Raw genomic sequence first — 26,457 nt, 5'->3', positions numbered from 1 at the left:
TGTTTTCAAACCCAGATTATAATAACAAATTTACAGCACACAAAATGAAGGTTTCCAAATGGCAAAATTAAGATATGTGTGCATTACAATTCTGCGAAAACCTACCTGGAAGCAAGTTTCGTTGAATTTGCAGGGGCTAATTTCTGAGTAGGCATGTACAGACTTGCTTTATTCTTTATTCAACAGTGGTAGGTTTAGTTGTATCCAGTGTTGTTGCTCAGCTGATGGTAAGGTCAGTAGAATGGGGAGGGAAGCAATTTTCAGTGTCCCCACACTGCAGCCCACCCCGCTTTAAAATCTGCTCCAGAGGTTTGAAGTCTCTCGAAATCAGATTTATGGAGGACATGGGGGCTGCAGAGGTGGGGTAGAATTGTTGACATTTGCCTCCCTCTGTGTTTTGCTGACAGAAGCCTTACCATCAGCTGAGTGACACAGCTGAATGCAACTGAATGTAGCAGTCGATAGAGATGTCTTGAACAACAGGTGTATTTGTAATAAGTTTCAATAAAACAAAGACTTTTATTTTTGTAATAGTGCCAAAATTAATATTGCACTTAAAAGGTTCTTAGTGTTTTGTCTGTACACATACATACAAACAAACACACACACACACACATGCATGTATTGTACATATGATTGCATATTATCTCCTTTCTGCCCTCCTGGAAGAGTCTCTTTTTTAAACAAAACCTGGAAATGGGTTATTCAGAACTTCTGGACGAGAAGTAGTGAAGAGTCACACATATCTGACACCATAGTATTCATGAATACTGAGAACACTGAGATTTATTCACTATAAATCAGTAGTGGGTTTAAGTTTTACTTAACAGTCTCACTTTTTCTTTACATTTCCTCATATTATGGGCTGTATATGCTTGTACTTTTTCTTGTAATCATGTCTCTTATTTTGGTCACCTATTACTAACTACCATTGTTGTTTTGGTTCACGTTGGTGGCAGCTCATCAAATTACTTGTTGATGACTACAAGCATGAGGATACCCAGTTTTCTTCCAGGGACACTGAGAAGCCAGTTTTACTTGTCGTCTCTAGCCTCTTTTCCATTTACTTCTGGGCCATAATCAAATTTATTTCAGTTGTCTCTTCTTTGGTGATCACTCATAGCTGAGTAATATTGTCTTCCATGAATATGGTCTTAGCAGTTTGTCCGAAAGTGACTGTGGAGGCCAATTCTGGATCTACATGTCCTTTCGCAGTGGGGGGCATAGGTTTCTGGGTGGGAGTTGATCATGGTGAGGATTTGCCAAATGTCCCTTCCTCTTAGCTCGTTTCTCCCTTTCATCTGAAATTCATGCTTCTTCAAAGTCCATGACGCCTTTGGTGAAGGCTGTTCTCCAGCTGGAGTGCTCACAGGCCAGTGTTTCCCAGTTCGTGTTTATACAACTTTTTTTTAAATTTGCCCTGAGAGCATCTTTAAACCTCTATTGTTCTCTGGCATTACGTTTACCATTCTTAAGTTGGGAATAGAGTAGTTGCTTTGGAAGATGATAAGCAGGCATCCGTACATGACCAGTTCAACAAAGTTTATGTTGAATCATTGCATCGACATTCGTGATCTTTGCTTCTTCCAGTACGATACAGCCGGGGGGTTTAAATAATAATCAGGATTTTACAGCATTCTTATGATTGGGTCTATGTCGTAGTGTATCTTTAAACTGTGCCTTGGTACTGTATCTTTAAACTGATACTACATGATGCAGCTTCTGTAGATGTAGTACTGCTGTTTGTATTACTAAACGGACCACACCTTACTTTTCCTTTAAATACTAGAAACAATGTAAGCAAGTTAGGAATACAGAGCATTGGTACACTTTGACCATGAAAATCTAGGTAAGCTGCCTGTGGCAGTCATATACTTGTAAATTATGGATTTAGTTTGGTATAAACTGTATAACTAAGGGTTTCACTAAGTGGCATAATGTATGTAATCACCTATAAATATCATAAGATTTATTTCTAACGTAGGATTTCTTAATATTCCAGCTGACGAAGAATTAGCGAAACAGGGCCTTGTCCTGGAATTGATTTCAACTGGAATTTGTCTCAAGACTATAATAATAAAACTATTTGAAGACTTAAAAACTGATCTCTCATTGGGCCAGAGTTCTTGGATTCTTTAATTTTGACTTCTGGATATCACCAAGAACTCCAACTTCTACAGTCTTCCAGTACACTGGCATTAGTTTGCCTGTCTTCCCAAGTTATATGTAAAAATTTTCGGAGACACTTATGAAATCTTTCGAGGAGTTAAGAGATAGCTTTTATAAGTGGTCTATGTTTCACAAGCATACAGTAAAGTTGGGAGTACAATGGTAATAACAGTTTGGTTATAGTGACCCTGCAATAGAGGCTCAACGCATTACAAACTGTTAGGTTGTCACCCCAATAGTGAGAAAGGATGTAAGATTGCAATATTTCAAATGGTTTTCTTCATTCACATTTTCTTTTGAGAGCAGGTGTCTCTTAGTTGTCTGCATGGTGTTATGAGCTAGTCCGTGAGTAGGTTCTGTTTCTTGGCCTAGAAACAGCATATATAAAGGTTATGATGAGTGATCTGTCAGATTACATTATTCAGCTGATGATAAAATTACAGCCTCATATTTATCTCCTGCTATTTAACCTACCTAAAAACTTCCTTTTTACAGGGTCATCTAACATTACTTGGTATTCAAGATTTATTTGGGTCAGCATAAGACATCAGTCTTAAACCAAGGAGACAGTTTGATCATGATATTTAGGCGGCATTTAACCCTCCGCTGTGTGAGCTAACCTCTCCAGCTGCTGATAATGCTGAGGAACAATGACCTATTTTGGTTCTTTCAAAAAACAAAAACAAAACAAAACCCAAACAAACAATGGTGCATTTATATGCAAAGTGTTGATAGTTCTCCAGCCGAGTTGTGTCTGCTCAGCTCTCCTGTGGTGCAAACAAGAGAAAGAACTTAGTGAGGTCTCTATAAAGAGATTTTAAAAACATGGTAGACAATACATGCAGATAAAATAAGAATGTCTATTTTTTTCCACAGGCAGTATTTTTCTCAATGCCCTTGTAAAACCTACCCTTGAATGCCTTCTGGTGAAATACATCATCATCTGGGAATAGGTGATATCTAAGGAAAGATCATTAGTTTATTAAAATCTTGATGTGGGGTTATCAGATATCTACCTAGAAGGATCATAATGCTTGTGGCTTGTTTTAAAATGCTGTGCAAACCACTTAATATACATTCAAGAAGTCGTATCATCTAGTTATATCAGTCAGACTTTTTTGTGACCCACTAAGCTGAATGCTGCCTGCCTACCATTTATTGTGATCTTCCAAATGCTGACCTCCTGTCCCAGACCAGTGGCAAAACCAGATTTGTCAAGGATCTGGCACTCAGAAATTATGTATTCCTACTGTTAAGTGTTCTGGGAATAATCAACAAAAAAGAGAGATTGAACTCATGGGTGGTCACATGGCATTAAGATTGCGTCAGAGCCATGGTTAAACTTTCCTGAACCAGGAAACTGTTAATTCCTTCAAGTCATGTGGCCTTCTGCTGTGTATTGTAAGCAAGGCAGTGCACATGAGTAAGGCACAGACTCATTACTAGTCATACCTTTCCAACATACTTTCTGATTTCTAATCAAGGTTGTTTTTCCTTTTAGCAGTTAACTTCTATGCAATCACTGAAGTTGTCTAAATTAAAGCTAAATAGTTTGACTTCTTCATGAAGGCTATTAGCTGAAATTAAAGGGCAGCATGGGTTGTGGAGTTAGTGAAAAGCACTAGCTGTTAAGTTTAGATTAATTGGTATGTGGCAGCATGAGCCTCTTTGTTCACTTTAAGTGAAGATGTTAAAGGGGTAGCATTAATTCTCCCTGGCCCTTTATTGAAGAATAAGCTTCATTATTGAGGTGAGAGAGTAGAATTTTTCATGGTCTGCTTCTCCCTGTAGTTTTTGGTAACTACATGATGATGGTTTTATGCAGCCAACAGTGAACGCCTCTGAATTGCTTTGTACTGCCTCAACATTTCTTACGTACATCAAGGGGAGAATAAATCCCTCCACTTTTTGCTTGGGGCCCGTTTAAGAAACCAGTCATCTGTTCCAGGCCTCTGGACTTCACACATTTAATTTGACAGGTGAGAGTAAGAATAGTGGTGATGCTGATAGTAATGGCCTAACAGGACAGCATAAAACCACTGTGGCGGTATGTGTGAGGTGACATTAAAGGCCATCTGCTTGAAGTAATCATTGAAGTAAAGGGAATTTAGCAACACGCCTTTAACGTGCAGAACCATTTTCAAATTTGCTGTTAAACCCCAGTCTTATTTATATCTTATATTTTGAGTTTACCAACTCAGAATTGGTAAAATACCGATGCATGTTCCTATTAAATAAACAGTTTGACTTTATTCTCACATGAAACCACTCTACTCTTCTTTAATTTCAGAGCCTTTTCCTCCTTTGTTATGCTACTCTGGGTTATTAATATATCACTTGAGTCTTAAGTTTTCCTCAACCTTTTTTCAGATTAGTGTGCAGTACTGGTAAATTGTTAACATTTCTTTGTTCATGTTACTTCACGAGTCCTCTGTACATTGGGACTTCCAAAAAACTGAGCGGCCCTAAAACCACATAGTACCCTAGAGGGTGTTTCAACATTATGGCTATGTTCTTATGTTCCATCTTATAGCATAAAATATGTTTCACATTGTAGGCAAGGGAGAGATTGACTAGTCAGTGTATTTCTTCATTTGACTAATGAATACGTTGGTGAATGAAAGGGAGCATTTAAAAGTGAAACATTCCTTCAAGTTCAACACAAGTTGAAATAACAGCTGGATAAGGAAGAAACTCTAGCAATGCTCCCCAGGCATTCTATGCAGGGTATATTTTTTTACTGGTATATATTGATTATATATCATGCTGATAATGATTTCTTCTTCAAGTATCTTCCAGAAATAAGCGATAACTGTGATCATGTGCACATGTCTACAAATGCACCCATGAGTTTGCTGCTCCCCCACTTCCTGAAAACATCCTCAAACATCTGAGCATGGAATAGTTCTTGAGAGCTTTCCAGAGGACCTGCCTCTTCATCCTTTTGGAGGATGTTGATGTAATGAGGCTGGTTGCTAGTGGATGTATTGACTGTTACGTTGCTGTAACTACAAGGACTTTTTATGTAGTAATGGTTATTATGATTCTGATTTGTTGCAAAGAACTGTTGGAGTGATTTCACAATACAGTGGTATGTATAGAAGTTTCCTGTTAGAAGAAGTGTACTGAATTTATCTTATCACACTGATAGTTTATTGACTAGCTAGTGGGTCTAGCTGAAAAGGTTAGATACATGTAGAATTTGGAAGCTAGGCAAGCTTACACTAAAAACAGGCTACCATCTGGTAAGTTATTTTATCATGAATTTGCTTGGTTGGCTGTTGAATGAAAAACATGCCAAGTGAAACTGTCACAAGCTGTCATTCTAGGACTCTTGTGGTTGTTTAAGCATCTAGTGCAACCAGTTTTACACATGCTATCTGAAAGAGGAGGAGACTTACATTGTTCTGATGATAAGCAGGGTGTAGCCTCCTAAAGAAAGCAACTTTGCCAATGCCTATTGATGGAGGCTTGTTTAGCAGGCTTAGTTGTATTTGTAGCTAGTTGAAATAATAAAAGGATTTGGAATGAAATTCAAGACTTCCTGAAAATGCAACCACTGGTATAGTTACTGCAGAGCAAATGTGAACCTGTATCTTACTCTGAACAGCTCATTACACTGCTTTTTGGTAAGCATTTTATAATACAGAATTATTATTAACAAATTAAAAAGTACATTATTAATAAGATGTAAGATAAAAAAATTATGTATTACCATAGCAGTAAGGTAACTGCCTTTTTTTGGACAATAAAAAGGGCAAAGTTTATCTCAAAGATCAGAACATACAGTACAGTCGTACATCGGCTCCCAAATGCCTTGGGAGTAGAATGTTCCATCTCCTGAACAATCAGAAACCAGAAGTGAAACATTATTTTGGAAACAGAACGTCCAACAGGGCTTCTGATTGGCTGCAGGAGCTTCCAGCAGCCAATCAGAAGCCGTGCTTTGCAAGTCGAACGGACTTCCAGAACGGATTCTGTTCAACTTCCAAGGTACGACTGTATACAAAAGATACCACAAATTGAAGGAAGGGAAGATTATATTGTATATACTTCCAAATCTGATGAACTAAAAGCCAGTTTTCTATACTCCAGACATAACCAAGAAATGGAATCCAGGTCAAAGCTTTGTATTTCTGTACTCCTAGTTTCCATGTTTGGAGGAAGGGCTGAATCTGGCTAAGAATAGCAGGCCTGCCCCTTGCTGTGCCTGTGGACATGTCTTCAATGAATGGGCATTGGTTAGCATCTAAAACTGGCCCACTCTCCATCACCTGATGTCTTGTGATGTCAGATGATTCAAATTTCAACATAGGAGCAGGCACAGGCTCATTTTTTATCTTAGTGCTGCACTCTTGACAGTGCTTTTACTGGAGATAAACCTCTTCTGCCTTTTATCAAGCACCTCTGATCTTAGTGCTGTGGCCAGAGAGAAGAGAAGTGCTGTGAACAGACAGAGGCTTATCTCCTGCCTTAGCACTATGGCACTTAGCACTAAGACTGGAGATAAGAGATCCCTTAGCTCTGATTTTAGCACTTCGTTCTTAGATCACTAATAGAACTCTGTGCTTGACATTGTATAACATCAGGGGATTGAAAGGTGGCTGTAGTTTGCACAAAAATGTCTTGCAGCCCAAATTAAGAGGCCTGGTGGACGTTATTAGAGCCATGGACTGGAGGTTCCCATCCCTGGCTTGGAGAATTCCTTGAAACCCCGCATCCTACCCTTTCCTATTAAAAGATGAGACCTTAGCTACAATAGGCTGCTTTTACACACCAGAGCCAAAATGGCTACTAAAGAATGAATAAATTTAGAACCTATCAGCACCCTGGATAGTTCTGATTAAGGATGTGCTGTATCACCTGCAGTTGCTGGTAGTAGTTGATAGCAGAAGCATTTCCCTTTTTTGTGTTTCCCTTTTTGGAAGGATTCCAGTTGAGTGAAGGTCCCCACTGGCAGAAGGGGGTGGAAGGTAATGTTCAGTGATTTCCCCCTTCTGTTGCAGCCCCCACTGTCATTTGCTTTGTTGTTCTGGGTGGTTCCCAAACCCCCAGAGCTGATTTTTGGAGGGCACAGAGAGCTGATGGTGAAAAAGGAAGTAGGTGAAAACCTAGTCAGTCTCCCAGCTCACAACCAGAAGTAGTATCCCATACGCAGGAACTTAGGATCCATTTCATAGATTCTGCTCTGGGAAGCAAATAACGTGTTCCCTTTAATAAAAGCTAGAAGACTTTAATTTTAACCTTGGGCCCTACAAAAAAGAGCTTACGCTTGCCAATTATAACTCTGCTTTTCATATTTAAAGCAAGTGTTTTGAGCGGTTTGCCATGTCTCTCTCTTACGTTAACAGTCTCTTTATCCTTAATTAGATTGGAGAGTGGAAAAGCTAAATTACGGTCATCATAATAGTGTAAGAAGCTCTAGTTATTAAGTGTCATTTGGCAAGAATTTCAGTAGTTCTCCTACATTTGAATGATTAGTTACTACCTAAAAGCAAAAAAATCTCCATTCAAATCACATCTGAAGGCACTGCCATCTTCTGTTCTTCTAGCTCCACCCCTCTGCCTCTTATGATCTCCACCTCCATATTTGCTGCAGTTACTCTTCCTCTACACATTTCGTGCACTTTGTTTTATTGGAGATGTGAGTGGGCATACATGTTCCTGTTTCCATAATGGGCAGAGCCAGAAGAATCTGATTGCTCTTGTAGATAAAATTTTAACGTCGATCATGAAAAATATGTTGTTGGTGTATTATGGCAAGATATTAGTATGCAGTTTACAACATACCTCGCTTGTCTAGAATTGCTACCAATTTTTAGAAGTAAAAAAGGGAAACGAAGAGCTGTATATTTAGTAGATGATTGCTCTCGGGTAGTAATTCTCAGTGACATTTTTTTTTTTACTTTCTAAGGCTAGTTTGAGTAGTTATTTTTGAAACCAATTGGATGCCTGTTCTGTATACTTTGAGACTTAAAAAGAAGGGGGACTGGATTACAATTCCTGTCAATGGAAGAGCATCTCCATTCCTACCATTCTCTGGTATTAAGATCAGCAAGAAGAGGCTCTCTTGGTAGTTCTGCCACTGTGGAGTTGGTGGCCCAGGAGAGGGCTATAGAAACCCCCAAACGGTAGAACTGCTCTCTTTGGGTTGGGGTATTCCTTAGGGGGGTTGTTGCTTTTCTTCTTTTTTGTATCTTTATTTTGGTTCTTATGATTTATGTGGAAATTGTTCAGTTTGGTTGTGTACTTTTTTGTTTTGTTTATTGTTTTTGACTACTTTTGTTATGTTTGTAGTTATGTAATTATTTATATGGTGTAAGCCACCTTGAGCAAGCTTTTAACTTTGGGAAGGCAGCATACAAAGACTTAAGCAGTTTAATATACTTTGAACATATAAAAATGAAGGCTAGAGAAGTGATAAAACAGGGTTGAGAATAGTGGTGATCCCTATATATGGGGGTGGGAAAATAATTGATATTCACATGGCAGGATGTTGGAGAATTTCCAGAGCAGACATGGAGACCATGGAAGAGAACTAGCTACACTTGAGTTTTTAATGGTACTTGATAAAAATTTGTCAATTATATGAGGATTATGTCGCTTGCAAATACTAGGAAGACTACCATGGAAACAGTGTTAGAAACAGATATGAAAGCTAGGAACTAAATGGCACCTTAAACCTAGGTTATGGGCATAGAGCTCAGAAACTGCTCTCGCATTAATGAAATTCCCTGTCGCAAAATGATCCTAGAACAATGGGAGTTTCGAACACTGCCTGGAAACTAACATGGGTGCTAAATAAAATGAAGTCCTGTCTGAAGGGGCAGTCTTTGGTGAATAGGAACATTCACACATAAAAGCCACCCTTTGAAATTTCTGTTCTGGTCATAAGTGGGAACATTGAAAAATGTCTGATGCTAATGCCTTGCTAAAATTTAATCTGGTTAGGAGCATACCAGTGCTTAGGTAAGAAGGATTAATGTACAGTTGATTTCATAAGCATTGAAGTGTTGCAAATATACAATGAACTTTAAACTGCTCTAAATTCCCCACCCACTAGCTTAACAGATTGAGTTAACTTTAAAAGATTGAAGTCAAGTCCTCTGATACTCAAGGTTTTGGAATTGTTATTTACTCTCTCGCTCTCTACCTCCAAAGGTTGGAACTGCTGGTATTGTAAAGCGATGTCTCCTGTATTTTAATCATTCAGCTAATACTATCCCTCCCCAATATTTTTACTTTCATAACTTTATTTGGCATGCTCTGTTACTACGGTGATAACCTGGCAGTAGGACTTAATCACATGATCTTGATCTTCTTAGCAAAGCTTGGTGTAATCTCTAATGGAACACTACCAAGGGAGCCCATTACCAGGTATCAAAAGGCCAATATCCTCATCATTTAAGATTGTCCATTGAACAACTTACTGTATGAAGATGAGGTATACCTTACCGTACATTTTTGTGTGCAGCAAACTTTGTAAAAGTGTTCATGCCATATTCTTTTTTGTAAAACACTTACGTGTTTCTGGTTCTCCTACCATTCTGTAAATATAATGCAGTTAGGGTATGGAGTTCAAGACACTTAATGTATAGAGCTTTGTTAGCATTACTGGAAGTGAGAAAGGGGAGGGGGCGAGTTGCATTATATCCTCATCCTATAACAGGCACACTACTGTTTAAAGTTTGAGATAGATCATACTATGGTTTCATGTTTGCTTGTTTTTGCTAAACATAGTTTTAGCAAGCCCCAATTTTACTGAATTTCAACATAATGAAGAATTGTGCTTTAATTTAAGTTTGACAGTAGACACTTGATCTTCCTCTGAAGGATGGTTCATCCTGGCTTCTTCCCATAGCAGGAAAGCATGGTTTCCCATTCTTTCAGAACCAAGTTGCTAGCTTTAGTCTTGCATTTAACGTACAAATGTTGCTGTGATAATCAGTGTTGTCTGTACAAATCCAAAATAGAAGATATGATTGTTATCTTCTATACTCTTTGGGCCACATGGAAAGACATAACACAAGGTCAGCGGGTGGAGCTTCAGTGTTCTTTGTGGCTCCTTGGCACTCTCATGGCTAGATTTTTTAAAAGGCTGAATTTCTGTAATTTAATTTGGTTGCAGAATTCAGCTTTCCTCAGTGCATAGGCTTACCTTGGTGTCTTCCCTCCCTCCCTTTAATTGCTGAGTACACATTGCAAAGGACACATAGACAGGGTACAGCCTACCTGATCAGAACCCCTTCACTGGGCCAGTAATGTGAAGTGTATGCTTTAAAACCCAGTGTCCCACTTTCTTGCAAATTACTACAGACTCGGTGTGGGCCCTTGGCTATGAAAAGGTTCTGCTGCAATGAATCACTTAGTCTCTGAGGTGCCACAGGATCTCTTGCTTTTTTAAAAAAAAATGTTAGTTCACCTGATGCAGAATGCTCCACAAGAATACGCCTTGAAACATAATTCATGGTGTACTTAAGGTTAAAGTGACAAAACAGTGAAAGAGAAGATATAGGCTTGAAAGGCAAAGAATTAAAGGAGCTAAAGTGCCAAAAGGACGAAGTTCACATTCTTGTCCTATGTTCATTCTCTATTCATTGGTGAAAATGACCTACAATGGATAGGAAAGATCAATCTGATGGGATTTTTCCCCTCCGCCAAATAACTTTTAAAACCTTACCAGCAGGAGGCAACTTCCTCCCTTACAATACAGGAAGCGAGCCCTTTGTGGCCTTTAAAGAGCTCTGCCAAAAAAATAATAGCTTTAATCAAAGGGCTATCTAAAAGACCTCACCTTCATATTTAATCTTTCAAACTTCTCTAAACCATTCTGATAAATGTGGAAGCTCTTAGAGACTGGTTTCATAACCTGAACACTCAGCTTGAAAGGGAAGCTCTTCATTAACAAAGAAGAGTTTCTAGCGCTGTGGGCTGAGACCAGAATGAAACCTATGATCTCAGTTTTCAGCTGTTCTGAAAGCTTAGAAAGAGGGGTTCTGAATAATGGGCTATCTTGTTTTCTTGGTACTTTTTTTAAATCACAAAAAGTTGTGAGGAGCAGGAAATAGCTTTTATAGTTCCTTCCTCCCCCAAGCCATAACTCAGTTGTAGACATCAGGATGTTTTTCTTGGCTTATCTCTTTCATTTCAGTTTGTCTTGCACATCTGCCACATAAATTATTGAACCTTTACTTCCAAAGATGGAAATAAAAAAACCTGATTCTTACAGTGCTGGGCTGAAATTGGCATTGTTGGCCAGAAGAGATAATTGTTGGTGTTTTGGTACTTGTAGAATGGTCTGGTATTTCTTGGCTTGGTAGCAAGCAGATGGAGAAATGTTTCACAGCATGCTTACTAGGAAGCATTTATGGAGATTTAGTAATAACATTAAAAATCCAAGTTGCAGGCTTCTCGGTGTTGCTGAAGGATGAGTTCACACATATGCACTTATTGGGTTTTTATTCCTCTATACAAATCCTACACAGCAGAAACACAAGGAGAAACTCAGTGGTTGCAGTGTAAACATAAAAGTAAGCCATGCTTTGTTTTAACCATGCAAACACACTGTGTCTTGTTTTTCCAGAGTTTGGGTGGTTTTCCAGCTGCTCCTGCCTCATGTCTTTGTAGCTCGACAAGTATCTGGGATGCAGTAGCCAAACGAACAATAGTTAACCAAGACTGCTGGTTTTAGACATAACACCAAACCACAGCAATAACAAACCATGATTTGTAAGCTAACAGCAAAACATGGCTTTGCTGGACTGGTTTTGCACATTCCATGGTTCCATAAACCATAGTTAAGCTAAACAAATCATGGCTAAGTGTTAAGTGCATACCAGATCATTCTCTGCCTCCCTTTTTTGGCCAGGCTCTGCCCTTTATCTTTTTTCTAATCATGTTCCTCCTCATGAGACATCAAATTTGGAATAGGCGAGAGGCCTGTGGATCTTTCCTGTGGTTGTGTTTTGCTTCAGAGTTATTTGGAGGACATTGGCAGCCCCACTACGTGTGTAAGGATAAACCCTTTCCCTGCTGACCAGTTCCATACTTAGAGCCAGGATGGTAGTAAGGATTTCTTGTTGCAGCTGGACTACTAAGTCCCTTAGAAACAGCAGCTTGAACCTGAAGAAGAAGGGTGATGGTCTTCCTTGCAGTAGTGCTGGGTTTCCTTTCCAAAGTGCAATTTGAACAGTCATCATACATATGGCATTGAAGACCGCTGCTCTAGCTGCTTGTCACAGTACCCAGATCAGATCAGCTCACCTCTCTAGCGATGCCAGAAGGAGAGAGAAGTTCCTGGAGCAACCAGGTGCAGGAAGATAAGATATGAGAGGGCTTATGCCTCTCTCTGATTAAACAGGTGCATGCTTTATACATGAATGCAGCAGACACATTGATGATGCCCCCATGATGTCATTGTGTCTCAAAGTTAAATTAAAAATCTGAATGCAGATGGAAGACATAGATGTTACCATCCAGTGAAAATGCTTCCGGGCTATCTCCCCCCCCCCGGTTTTGTTAGTCTTGACATGCATGCACACATTCTCCTTCATTAACATTATTTTAAAAGAAATGAAGCAGAAATGTATCTGTACATGTTTGTGTATCTGCTGTTTTGTTGGTCTATTTGTTAGAAATGGTTCCTGACTCCCTTTAATGTTCTTATTTGTTGGTTTGCAGCCTTAACTTGTGTGTGTAATCTTTTGGGTGTGAGCTTCCCTGGAAAGTTCAATGTGAACATCTTAAAGTTTTGAGTGACTGGTCAATTTGTTCTTACTCTCTGGCAGAAGTGGTGCCATGGCAATCAGTTCATAGGAGATGGAATACAGCTAAACAACACAACTTTCCTTCTTTGTCAATGTTAATGTTTCTCACATGGTTTGCTGGCCTCTAGTGGCTTATGAACAGTGCTGGGGTTCTTGAGCCCAAGTTTCTCGTGTTACTGATTAAATGCTCTGTTGAAGACATTTCAGGCTCAGCTGGAGAAGCATTACATAAGTTATTTTTATAGCAAATGAAAAAATATTTCTGGAAAACTGCTTATAATAAGACTCTTATTGACAGACACAGCTAATTCAGAAGAACTTGGGTGGGAGGATAGCAACACCATCCATGCATATAAACCAGTCTATGGCTAGGATAGACCATCTAAAATCAGGTTTTCTTATCCCTGTAAGAAGGATAAACTTTAAGCCATTAAATGTTTTTAAAAGACTGTAGAAATATACCCTTTTTCACCCCATGCAGCTATACATTACACAACCAAAAATAAAAATGTATGTGTATACATATAGCAAGGGAGGGTAGATTTCAGGCTTGCTGCATCCACTTTGTTTTTTAATAGAATAGAGAGATCCACCAACTGGGCCAGGTAGACAACATTACTTAGAATTAAATAATTCTGCGTCTATGAATTTTTATTTTGAGTACCAAAATTGAACTGAGCTCAGTCTTCCACACAAAATCTCTTTTTCAAACACAATCTCTCTCTCTCTCTCCCTCCCTCCCTCCCTCCCTCCCTCCCTGTTAGAAGTATAATGGTGGCACTGAGAGTCATTTTGTTTCCCTTGTTAAAATATTTGGGAAATGGAAATCCTTGGTCTGCTTCTAATCACCCTGAGGTTTGTTAGGAGATCCTAGACTCTGATCTGCCTTTTGCCCACCTCTGCATAGAGTGCATTTTTAAAATAACATTGCCACAGAAATTGCCTTTGTGATAGAGTCTGATGTGCTTTGAATATAGTTGTCATGATATTATCATCTCTGTGTATAACATCAACCTTCTACTATGTTACAGTATCAAACTGAATGGATGGAAACTAACCAAGTACAAAAAACAAAACAAAAACACCCACAGCTGATTTTGATTTAAAACAAAAATTTCTGTAACATGTTTTGTGTACTCTACCTGTTAAAAATGCAATTTCTGTGTTTGAAGAGTTTTAATAACCAAAGTATTAAAGGATGGAAAGTGGTTCTTGGGGAATCATGAGACTCTCAGCCTTTCGTTGCAAATGTTATCTTAATATTGCAAAACATGCATGTTTTCTCCTCCCTGCTATTTTGGTTGACTCATGTACTAATTCATACAATAGTTGAGTGAAATAGCAATTACTATTTTCTCTTTATAGTGTTCAGCATTTGCAACTCATAGTACAACAAACCCGAAAATACTGAAATATAAGCACACACTTCAACTATAAATGTTGCCTACAATCCAAGGTAGCAAAAGATATGCAAAATATATTCCAGAAGCTGTTAATTCTTCATGCAGCCTTTTAATAAAAAGAATGAAGACTAACAAAAAATGACTCTATAGTCACTGTGTTCAGTGAGACTTGCTTCTAGACTAGAGACACATGTTTAGGATTACAGCCTCAGTTTCAAGATTTCCACTAGATTTCTGACAGTCATCCTGAGCTAACAGAACAAGATTTGGGGAACATTGTACAGGTTTGGATATTGCTTGGATGCAGTGAGGGTTGACTGTGTATTTATTTTGCACATGGATGAATAAGCTTTGAGCAAATCTGAGAAACTTCAGAAGCAATAATATTTCATTGCTGATTTCATATACTTGTTGGCCATATTTTCTAAGCATGCACAATACCATAATTGCTTTTTTGTATACATGGGACAATAAAAAGCTTAACTGTAACCACGCTTCCCACTTCCACTGCTTGTTTCCCTGACTGCTTCAGAGGTTATTTTTAAAGAGTCAGTGGATTGGATTCAGACAAACTCACACGATACTCTGCTGGAGGGAAAGGATTTTCACCCAACACAATCTGTGTGCTCTCAAAAGCTTCCCCAGGGAGAATGGGGATTCTCTGGAACAGTAGGTTGGTTTTGACCTCTGCTGGAGCAGAGTCCTAGCACAAATAAAGGGAGCCCTTCCATTAATAGGAGGGCAACTCTGGATAAGTGAGCTTTGTTTGTTTGTTTATATGGAATATTTTTTTTAAACCGCCTTAAGGACATTGTCCTTTAAAGTGATTGGATTGTACAGTATTTGTATTCACATGCGTGTTGAGAGAGGCTTGCCTCAAGTGCACTTAGGCAGCTGAAATCATTCTTTGAAAGAGCCTTCCCTATCCAAATCCTAAATGTGGAGTAGGCTATGCACACACTTGAAGAGAAACTCCATGCATGAGTCTTCAGGGGAAGCCCTGTTACCCAGAACAGTGTATGCTCTCAGGCTTCATTGTCAAACTTCCACCTCACGGTGTTTGAAACTTTCTGCCCAGAGTTGTTGTTTTTGCTGGAAACCAAAACTATATATAGATATATAGATAGATATATATAGATATAGATATATTTATATATAGATAGATAGATAGATGATAGATAGATATAGATATAGATATAGATAGATATATTTCCTTGCATTAATGTAATTGTTTCCACTTTGGTGTTTGTTTTGAGAGTGTTGTAGAAGTTCTGTCAAGCTGCCTCAGAGAAGCCTAGAGGTACCTTTAGCAAACCACACAAATGACCCACTCTGGGAGCTTTGAGGACTGTGCATATTTTGTGTTTATAATAATACATGTCCCTCAAGTCATGAGACAGCTATGATCAGGTCAGAAATCATGAAGATTAGGAAGATATCCTGATTCTGGAAGTGTCGTCGTCGTCGTCGTCCCCCCCCCCCACACCCAGAACTCTTGGAGTGGGGAGACCTGCCAATCCCTAGACACTTCAACATAGTTGAAGACAGTTCAACATAGTTGCTACAAAGTGAATTTTGAGATACTTCCCAACACACACACACACACACACACACGTATGGCAACTCTTAAAACTATAAGTAGTAATCAACTTTTACTCAGAATGGACCCATTGAAATTAACCAACCTACCTTAGTCATGTTGAATATAATCCAATTTTTCTGGAAAGAAGAGAACACCTTTAATGGGAAGACGTTTACATGATATAAATGATCTTCAGACTTAACTAGACAATCAAAGAATTATATGGGGGAAATAGTCTTTTTTCTTTCTTTAATAGAGAAACCTTGAATACTGTGTTCTGGGCGCTACAAATTAAGAAGGAAATTGACAAGCTGGAATGTATGCAGGGGAGGGTGACCAAGAAGATCCAGGGTCTGGAAAACAAGCCTCATGAGGAATGGTTGAGGCAGCTGGGTATGTTTTACCCTGGTGAAGAGGAGACTTGAGAGGGGATATGATAGCCATCTTCACATATCTAAAGAGCTGTTGCATGGAGGATGGAGCAAGGCTGTTTTCTCTTGCTTCGGAGAGTAGGACACTGAACCAGTGGATTCTGGTTACAAGGAAGGAGATTCTGATTAAACATCAGAAAGAACTTTGACCGTATGAGCTGTTCCACAGTGGAACCGACTACCATGAGAGGTGGTGGATTCTCCTCCTTTGGAGGCTTATATGCATACATTGGATGGCCACCTGTCATGTATGATCTAGTTGAGATTGCTGCATTGCAGGGAGTTGGAAGAGATGACCCTCGGGGTCCCTTCTAACTCTGATTCTATGAAATATTAGATAACCATCCAAGCTGGCAAGAACTAGACATTCATAGCACATGAATCAAGGGGCTTTGATGGAAAATTTATATGTGACTCTGGGATACTGGGCTGCCTGGGGCGTCTTCGAGGGGAAGACTGGGATATAAATCAAACAAATAAATAAATAAAACACTCTTACTTTAGTTACAGGTGGGTAGCCGTGTTGGTCTGCCATAGTCGAAACAAAATAGGAAACAAAATAGGAAATTCTTTCCAGTAGCACCTTAGAGACCAACTGAGTTTGTTCTTGGTATGAGCTTCGTGTGCATGCACACTTCTTCAGATACCCCAACTGAGTTTGTTCTTGGTATGAGCTTCGTGTGCATGCACACTTCTTCAGATACCCCAACTGAGTTTGTTCTTGGTATGAGCTTCGTGTGCATGCACACTTCTTCAGATACCCCAACTGAGTTTGTTCTTGGTATGAGCTTTCGTGTGCATGCACACTTCTTCAGGTATCCCCCATATAATGCACACTGAAGAAGTGTGCATGCACACGAAAGCTCATACCAAGAACAAACTCAGTTGGTCTCTAAGGTGCTACTGGAAAGAATTTCCTATTTTGTTTCCTATTTTGTTTCGACTCTTACTTTAAATAGTGATGTTTGAATTAGGTTGGTTACTCCAGATTAGCTACTCTACTTCACAAGTTTTCAACTAAACAGAAGGGCACTCTTGTTACCAGAGTTCTATTCATAAACTTGGCACAAATTATCTTTGTGGTCTTCTTGTCAGCTTCAACAGAAGCAGGCAAAGGAGATTCAAGAGTAGCATACAAATTCTGGGTAACTAATTCGCCAGCTGCTCCTGGTTTTACAGAACCCATTTCATGTAGGTTTCACAAAAGAAGAAGCTGAAAATAAGGATTAAAACTACCTTAAACTTCTGCTTTCTTTTATAGCTACGTACCACATTGATTTTGCCGAAACAGTAATGGGGTTAGAAATGAGTTTCATCTAGTTTTATTCATGTGGACTTTTTGGTTCGTGACAAATATTCTAATTGCTCAGGTTTTAAAATAACAGGCTGGACCCTGCCAGACAGTGTCTTGGATTATAGCAGGCTTTAAGCATAACGTGTTCAGTCCATTTGTCAATCCAGCTATTGTGTAGCCCGTTGTAAAGAATTCTGTCTATGAAGTCCAGCAAGATTCCTTGGAAGAGGCCCAGGATAAACTAACCAGAGAGGCCCTCCCCCCTGGTGTCTGAAAGTGTCCTCAGATATCAAATTTATATCAATCACAGGAAGTCTTGGCAATCAAACCAGTCACTTTTCCCCCTCACATCTGGAAGTAAAAAAAAAAAAGCTGCTCTAAAGGTCACAGGCATCATGGGTAGGGCATGGATTGAGGGCCATAGAAAACATGGGAAAGGAAGAATAAAACTAGATTTCCACCTTTTTTGAAATAGTTATTTTTAAATGACCTGGAACATAGCCAAACTACACAAACTTCCCCCGCCCCTCGGTTTACATTTGGTGCTGAATGAAATGCGGCTGAAGATTTTGTTCTGGAATGCTACATCTCTTTTGAGGGGTTATTAGTACTTTTCCCTGTTTTGCTGGGAATAATATTTTTATAGCAGGATGGATTCAGAGATAGAGTGTGCTGCCTTACTTAGTGCTGTTTATAACTAGTAGTTTTAGGTTGTGTGTTGTTCTAACTTTCCCCAATCTGCTCTTTTAACTTCCCCACAGATTGCTTTTACTCCTGAACTTTTTAATCACTCCTAACTGAACTGATATGGGTGCATGTTAATGGATGTTTGTGGCTTTTGTTTCCTGCATGACTTGCAATCTTGAGCATTTAACCTAGAAAAATGTAGGAAACACTTCATCTTAGTCTTTTCCTCCAGCCCTTCAAACAAGAGCTTGGGGAAGGTTGTAAAAACAGAACCTTTCCCATTTGATCCACAGGTATTCCTTACATTAGACAAAGAAACTAGTGCGCTGAAAACTATAAAACCTCAGGTGCCTGTCTTGAAAACCAGTTCCATATGAATGGGAATTTAAAATAGCATTAGGTTAATATGTGTCTCTATTAAAAGGGGAATGCAGAACCATAGCCTTGAACTGTGTGCTTTGGTGGGATGATAGTAAAGTGAATAAATAGTTCTAATTGCAGCCACACAGATCTGTTTTGACATACATTCTGGTGCAAATAATGGTTTTCATTTGTTGACTGACTTAATTCATACATGCAGGTTACCTGTTCTTCAGGCATGGAATAGATAAAATTGAATTTTAGCTTTTGGCTTCAAGGATTTCTGGCTGTTAAAATTATTAAGTTCTCTAAAAAAAATCAAGTTCTTTTGCTGCTTGTCATTACAATCCAGTCTTACAAAGCATATTAAAATATCAGTAAAATTAAACCAAATGATAGTGTCAGGAAATTAAGTCTCCAACACCAGTAGACCAATCCTAATAAAACAGCCCTAGAATAATAACAACAGAGACCACTGCAGTAAAAAATATCTCATATTTCTTCCTAGTGTCTGTGTGTTTCGGGGGGGGGGGCTGTTGGCAGATTTCACTTTGGAATGTTTTCTGTAAACTTGACGCCATCACCAAAGTGAATTGTCTTCACTGTCCTGCAACTATTTTAATCTCTCACAGGAGCGACACTATCCATTACAATCCTAGCTTATTTTAACATGGGGTATGGGAAGTACTGGCAGAGCAACATACATTCACTAATCAGTGCAGGGCTGAGAAGCTGTGAAGCCCTTCCTAGGTAAAAAAAAAAAAAGTACTTTGATGCAGGAATAGAAACTTAATAGATGGCTGTTTGCTGCTGCTGCTGCTGCTGCTGCTGCAGTTGCTGCAGTTTAATGATTGCATTTTCCTGCAACTGGCAGGAATTGGGCAGCATTTGGTATAATTTGAAGACAAAAAAAATCAAGGGCAATCCCGTGTAAAGTACAGTGCAATAGTTGACCCCCAGCTATAAAGACATGGATATCTGTAAAAGGTACCTTGTTCTTCTGAAAGGGACTTGACTAGATACTGGATGTTCCTGAATAAAACTTATTACTGGCCCACAGCCAGCATCAAGTGGTTCATGAGGATCATAAAAGTGAACTTAGGAGCATTTTCTTCCAGCAAACGTAGCTAACGTTAAAATATTCATAATCTCTTCCCAGAGCCACTGGAGTTGTCCTGCCATCCTGTTTGGATTCACTCTCCATGTTGGCATCTGGTGTGTCAATTGCAATTGATATCATCCCCATAATGCCAGGCATCCAGGAGCAGCGATAGTTCCGTAAGGACTCCTTGATACAAACCGGCCCAAACCACTTCTAATGCACACACTGCATTCTTTTCCTATTTTGGATTTCATTTTAAATTTTGTCCACTGAAAATAGATTTAAGACTTCACTTAAAACCACAACGAGGTGCTTGCCTACCAGATCCCAAAATAAAAATGGAGCGTTAGTATCAAAAGTTGCTGAAAAATCCAGAAATCCCAATATCAGGCCCAAAACTAGCCTGAAGCTTTATTAAAATAGATGGAGGAGGGTCTGGAGGTGTGAGCCGCAACTTCCTGCTATATCATAAGTTGAAGAATGGAAAACTTGGCAGGATTGAAAACTTGGAGACTGGCCAGTAATTGCTAAGGTCTTCTAGATATACTCTGCATCAACTAAAATTTCAAGATCAGTAGCAAAAGGTTCTTAAATATAGCTTAGCAATTTCTTTGGACACTGGTGGAAGCTTCATTGAAGCCTCTGCCTCTGGGTAGGAGAATCCATGAGAGCTCTCTTCAGCATATTTTTTCATATCATAGTATAAATAGCTGTATACTCTGCAGAGTCTCTTTCCCCTTGTCCATCACACATGTCTATAAAGGGCACATTATATATGAAGAAGCTTAAAGAGGACTAGGGAAAGTGTATTATATACAACAGTACATGCATTCCTGTGTGCAATGTAAATGGAAAAAAATATTGCCACTTTCCTAGTAGCAAGGCTATCTGAAAGTACATCTCAGTTTCTTGCCAGTTTGGCAGTTTTTAGTGAAGAGGAATAAATGTGCTCATTTTCTTCCTTCCCAAGTTGGGTGATATGTCTTATTTCAGACTCAGCGGCTCCAAAGTGACCCTCATTTTGAAATCCTCATGTGGCAATTCTCTCCCTTTCATTCTCCTAGTTGCCTACTCTGTGCAGCATAATATTCTGTGGGGACGAATCTGCCTTCACATGTGTGTTTGCAAATTTTAAAGGCATATTAATTAGCCAAGTCTTTTTTAAAAAAAGGATTTATGTGGAAATACAAGAAAAATAAAAGGCTTAGTCTTGGCCATAAGGTACTAAATGTAGTTGATACTAAACCTTTCATTTTTGGTTCCTGCATTCATTAATCCTTGTAGCTGGTATTTAAAACCGTCTTTAGGTGAAGACAAGAGTTTGTATGGATTTTGCCCATGTTGTCCCACCTTTTTCAGGTTGTGATACTTGGTGCCTCTACTTCAGTTCTTTTAATTTTGTTGGCAGCTGCTACAATAAGACCTATTGTTTAGTTTTCAACATAGGGTTGTTTCATATGATTCAGTTCTAGATGTGTGGCAAATCTCTGTAGCTGTATGTGTTTATGTATACAAGCAAAGTAACAATGGCCAGTCTTCAGTGGTTCAGTTTTACTTTTAATTTGTCCATAAGCCATTTTTATTGGAATGGTTCCAAGTCTAATGCAGTCCTTAGTCTCTAAGCTATATTCTGGAAGGCTAATGGAATAGTAAAACCTTCTTAAAGATAGTTAAATGTGTTGCGGTGTCCTGGGGGTAGCTTCTCCACTAAAGATGTTTTCTTTCCCACCCTGTAGAGGTATCTCATTAAGGTACCCACTAGTGTCATTATTAAGTTTTCATGTGTTTCTCAGTTTTGATGCTAATCTTTATGCATGTGTTTAATTCTGTTTTTGCAGCACCAATGTGGTCATGAATTATTCAGAAATCGAGTCTAAGGTTCGAGAAGCAACCAACGATGATCCGTGGGGACCTTCAGGGCAACTCATGGGAGAGATTGCCAAGTAAGTGATAATTTGACTCAGCAGTGAAGGAAGGTACATCTTTATGCAGAAATACATGTAAAAATTGTTCCTGCTTCACCACTTCTGAAGAGTAAATGAGATGGAGAGATCAGTATTAATGGTACTTGGAATGATGGCCACAAGCAACTGTTTATTAATACCTATTTTCACGAAGCAACTTGTAGGAGATAAGATTTCCTTCAGGTAGGGGTCTAGCAAAGTGTTTTTCAGAAATACAAAATTAGGAAGTTGGTGCTCCTTCATAAATGTTTTCTCTAGAAGGGCAAATGAATGGCATGATGGGCTAAGATAACAAGGAGCTTGTAGTTATTTCATTATTTCCGTTGGTGGGGGGCGGGGGAGGAGAACTTATCAGCATTGCTAATCTAGTGAGTAATTCTATATATGAAATACTTCTGTACAAATGTCAGTAGCTCTGTATTTAGGAATGAAGCTCTAATTTAGAGCAAGTCTGCCACCTGCTGTCAAATGCAGGTCCTAGCAGACCTTTCCTGAAAACAGCTAATTCCTCCTTTTGCCTTACTTTTGTTTTTAGGGCTACCTTTATGTATGAACAGTTTCCAGAACTTATGAACATGCTTTGGACACGAATGCTGAAAGACAACAAAAAGAACTGGCGGAGAGTTTATAAAGTATGTAAATAAAATTACTTTTTATGAGCTTCTTCAAGGTTTAATTTTGTTCTAAATATGGCACTTACTGAATGTTTTAATTTTACAACAGTGCCCTATTGTAATTAAATTCAGTTTTGTGCTATCATTAACATAATATCCACGCTCAATTTCACAGGTTTCCGGATCCTTTGTGTGTAGTTAGTACAAGCTTGATTTTAATCAAGTTGATTTTTCCTGTGTATGTTTTTAGAGAAGAAGTATCTGTTGAAAAACAAGGATTTTCTTGGTTTTTCTCTACAAAGACTAGCAATTTCTTGTAGCAATTTTTATTTTTATTACTGTTTTAAATACCAAATAGAGCATTGTCTGTAATTTGATCTTTTAAAACTGGGAAATAACCCTTTTGCTGGCCTACTTGTGAGACCCTCATTTTGATATTTGTTCTGAATGTCTCTTTTGCGACTCAATTTACATTTGAAGCAATCTGGAAGTGAACACATACACTTACCACCAATACATTTCACACATTGTACTGGACTCCCCCCCAATGCACAACTTTGCTAATTACATTTTATCTTGTAACTAACTGAAGAGAAAGCCAGTTACTTGTTCACCATAAAGTATTTGTTCCCTTGTGTTCTTTCAGCTGCATTTGCAATTAAATTCAGCATATGCATCACAATACATTTTTTTCTGTTTCCTATAGCATTGAAAAGGGCCTTATTGACTTTTTGTACACTGAACATATTTAATTCTCAGGCAAGGTTACCCCCCCCCCCCCCGGTAGGTTTTACCTTATAGTAATTGTTTTCCCTGCAGCATAATATACTGTAAATTAATTTTTAATGCTATCATACATAGGATTTAACATTCTTAAGGACACTTGAAATTTATCTACTAGTTTCAGATCATTGCCATTTATAAACATGCATCTATTGGCATCCAAATGACTTATTTATGTATGATTTCAAAATCAAGGGAAAGCCTGGAAATTGCAGGAAGTTCACAAAATTAAAATACTTTTCAACTTTATTTTTGTTTTGAAGTTTGTTTAAATTTACCTGAAAATAGTGAGTTTCATACATCAACACATTTCCTGCAGAAAGCTACATAGATAAATTGCCATAAAAATGCTTTTAAATGGAAAAACACTTGGGAATAAGGCAATTGCAAAAAAAGAGAGACACAAAAGAAAATTGTTTCATTCTGTAGAGTTCAGGGTGTTTTTTTTCTTTCCTCCTTCTTCGTCTTAAATTGCCTTAACCATAATTTCCCCCTCCTGGAGAACATTCTTCAGGCAAATAACTTATGATTTAATGTTCTACATTTTTTGTCTTAGTGAGTAAATGCAGTTTTAAATTTGTACACTGTATTATGAGTGGTTCTTGCTTTAAGGAGCAACCATCTTCAAGGTGGCTTATTTAAATGGGAACAAATCCTGCTTTTGTTTACTAATTTTTGTGCATTTAGGCGTTTCTTTTTATTGCAGTTAAAAATACTGATGGCTTTTGTTCATGCAATAATAAGGTGCTTTGTATTTTTATAGTCTCTGCTGCTCCTATCTTACCTCATAAGGAATGGATCAGAGCGTGTTGTTACAAGTGCCAGAGAACACATTTATGATTTGCGATCCCTGGAAAATTACCACTTTGTAGGTGAGCGATAGAAAAATCTTATAAGCAAATTAAAACAGTAGTTGGAGTTGTCAGTCACCTGAACCAGCTTAGAAGCTTCCCCGCTCTAATTAGAATGTGACTGTTGCCGGTTGTGTGAAGAGTGCAGAATTCAAGACGTGGGACCCTAGAGTATTAATTAGTGAAGACAAGAACTTGCAGAAAAGACTGGCTAATAACAACAGAACCAACACAACATGAGTGTTCGGGTTTATATTAAAATATGCACTAGAGACTGGTCCCCTGTGGTGTGTGTAAAGGAATAGCTTTAATCATATGGGAAGAAAAGGTTAGAGCTCCAAAACATACACATCTGTTTGAAGCTGGGGTTTTTTCCCCTCCCACCAAATAATATTTACAGTGGAAAGGCAGCAAGGCCAGTGTGTGTTCTGAATAAGAAAGAGGCTTAGAGAAGTGAAGCAAATTTTAGTTTGTAGTGCACTCGGGCTGACAGCATTTTTAAAATACAGTTTTGAAGCAAGACAGAAATATAGCAATTAGTATTTTGAAGAAAAACTGTCTTCCCAAAAAGATTGAGAGAGGAGGTTGCTTTAAATGGGTTAAAATTGGCAGAAAACGTGTTTCTGTTTTTGAATCTTTTTTAACTAATATTTTAGTAGGATCAGCGGCATTTAAGAAGCTTTCTCAGTTGACATTGTTTTCAAATGCTACCCCTTAGATTAAGATGAAATTTTGGTTACTAAAAAATTGTGCTGTTCACTCATTACAGGGAATTGCTTTGGAATATCATAACCTTAAAATATTTTGTGTTCTTTTTATATCTAATTTTTTCCAGGGTACTTAATGCTTGAGGTTAACTGCTTCTACTAAATTGCTTCTTTTTTATATACGCTCACACAGATGAGAATGGCAAAGACCAAGGTATAAATATACGTCAGAAGGTGAAAGAAATGGTAGAATTTGCCCAGGACGATGATAGACTTCGTGAAGAGAGGAAAAAGGCAAAGAAAAACAAAGATAAATACATTGGGGTTTCTTCAGACAGTGTTGGAGGATTCAGATACAGTGAGTACAGCACTGTAGTCAGTAGTTGGCATATTGCAATGTTATCTTGGTTTTGTGGATATGCTATAATAAATACACGTTCTTTAAAAAATATATGAGTGCCACCACCAATCTACATAGGTGCCATTATCTGAAGGAAGTAGACCTTCATATGACTGAACATTGAGGGGAGATTAGCAAAATAAATTAACAGCCTTTCCTTCAGATTGCAGAAGATGGAGAAAAGGGGAAGCAGGACTGCCCTATCAGCTTTGCTGAGAGACTAGCTCCTTTCGGCTCCTCTCTATGAACTGTTTCCACCAAAACGGGTCCTTATTGGAACTTTGTAATGTTAAGAAGCAGTGCCTGAGTTTATGTTTTTCCTTCTCTCTCCCAATCTGATTCTTTTTGTGTTGTGTCTTTCTGGATTATAAGCCCAAGGGCAGGGGCTGTTTTGCTTTTATTGATCTGAAAGCTTTCTCATTGAGGAGGGAAGTAAAAAAGTTACACACAGAGAGAAGTAACCTTAGTTCATAGCATAGAGGAGACAGTAAGTACCTATTTTTACATGTATAAGACGCCCCTATGTATAAGGCAACCCCAATTTTTTTGAACCCAAAATGAAATCTATCTTTTTGGGTTGCCAAAGTTGTTCAGCTTTTGGGGGGCAATAGCACTCAAATTTGTTGATCGCCCTGCCAAAAAGCGTGTATGAGACAACCCGCCCCCCATTTTTTAGGAAAAAAGTGGTCTTCTACGCAGAAAAATACACTATATAGTGGAAGATATTTGCATTCAGATTCCTTTCAAAATCCCTATAGTTGGCTAGATAAGGATAAGTTTATTGGATTCTCTGGCAACGCAGATTGTTTGTATCCAAACAGTGATTAGCTTCAGACTCTCCTAACAGTTGCTACTGCTGTCAAGTGCTTTGGACTGCAAACAAAGCTGTCTTCTCCCACCCCACTCTACTCAAGGGACCACTTCTCCATTATGCTCTCCTATGTGGCTCAGATGTCTCTGTGAATAAGACAATTACGTAGGCAAGCTGGCCATGTGGATCTTTCCTATTTGTTGTTGTGACACATATGCACATACACATACTTTGTAGCACATGGGGTTGCACCAGGGGGAATACTTTTTTCAGGGCAAAGTGTTGGGTGTGTGTGTAAAAAGGTCTAGAATTATTCAGCGTTGTGTGTGGAACAATATTGATCTCGAAACTGCAGATAATGTTTGTCTAACATTATAAGGCAACACTTTTGAACTGGTTTCCCCTGAGGCCTGATTCTTACATTTACCATTGAAGCGTGGGAGCTGCTTCTGTGTGGGCCAGTCCCATCCCCAAAAAGCTCATGCTCCAACCACAATGAACAAGAGTGACAGATTATGTTGAAAGTCTTTGGC

General features: G+C 38.6%; 1 protein-coding gene across 1 annotated transcript in view; it reads left to right on the top strand.

Moving 5' to 3' along the window:
* The window catches only part of CLINT1 (clathrin interactor 1), a 62,834-nt gene that overhangs the window by 9,562 nt on the left and 26,815 nt on the right, over positions 1 to 26,457 (top strand). The window contains 4 exon segments of the mRNA XM_033140377.1: positions 21,633 to 21,737; positions 22,294 to 22,390; positions 23,919 to 24,027; positions 24,907 to 25,071. Of these exon segments, the coding sequence (XP_032996268.1) occupies positions 21,633 to 21,737; positions 22,294 to 22,390; positions 23,919 to 24,027; positions 24,907 to 25,071 (476 nt within the window).

Source organism: Lacerta agilis, chromosome 2, assembly GCF_009819535.1.
Source record: "Lacerta agilis isolate rLacAgi1 chromosome 2, rLacAgi1.pri, whole genome shotgun sequence".
NCBI classification, from domain to species: domain Eukaryota; kingdom Metazoa; phylum Chordata; class Lepidosauria; order Squamata; family Lacertidae; genus Lacerta; species Lacerta agilis.
Note: the sequence above shows the minus strand (reverse complement) of the source record. Positions and strands in the feature narration are given on the sequence as shown.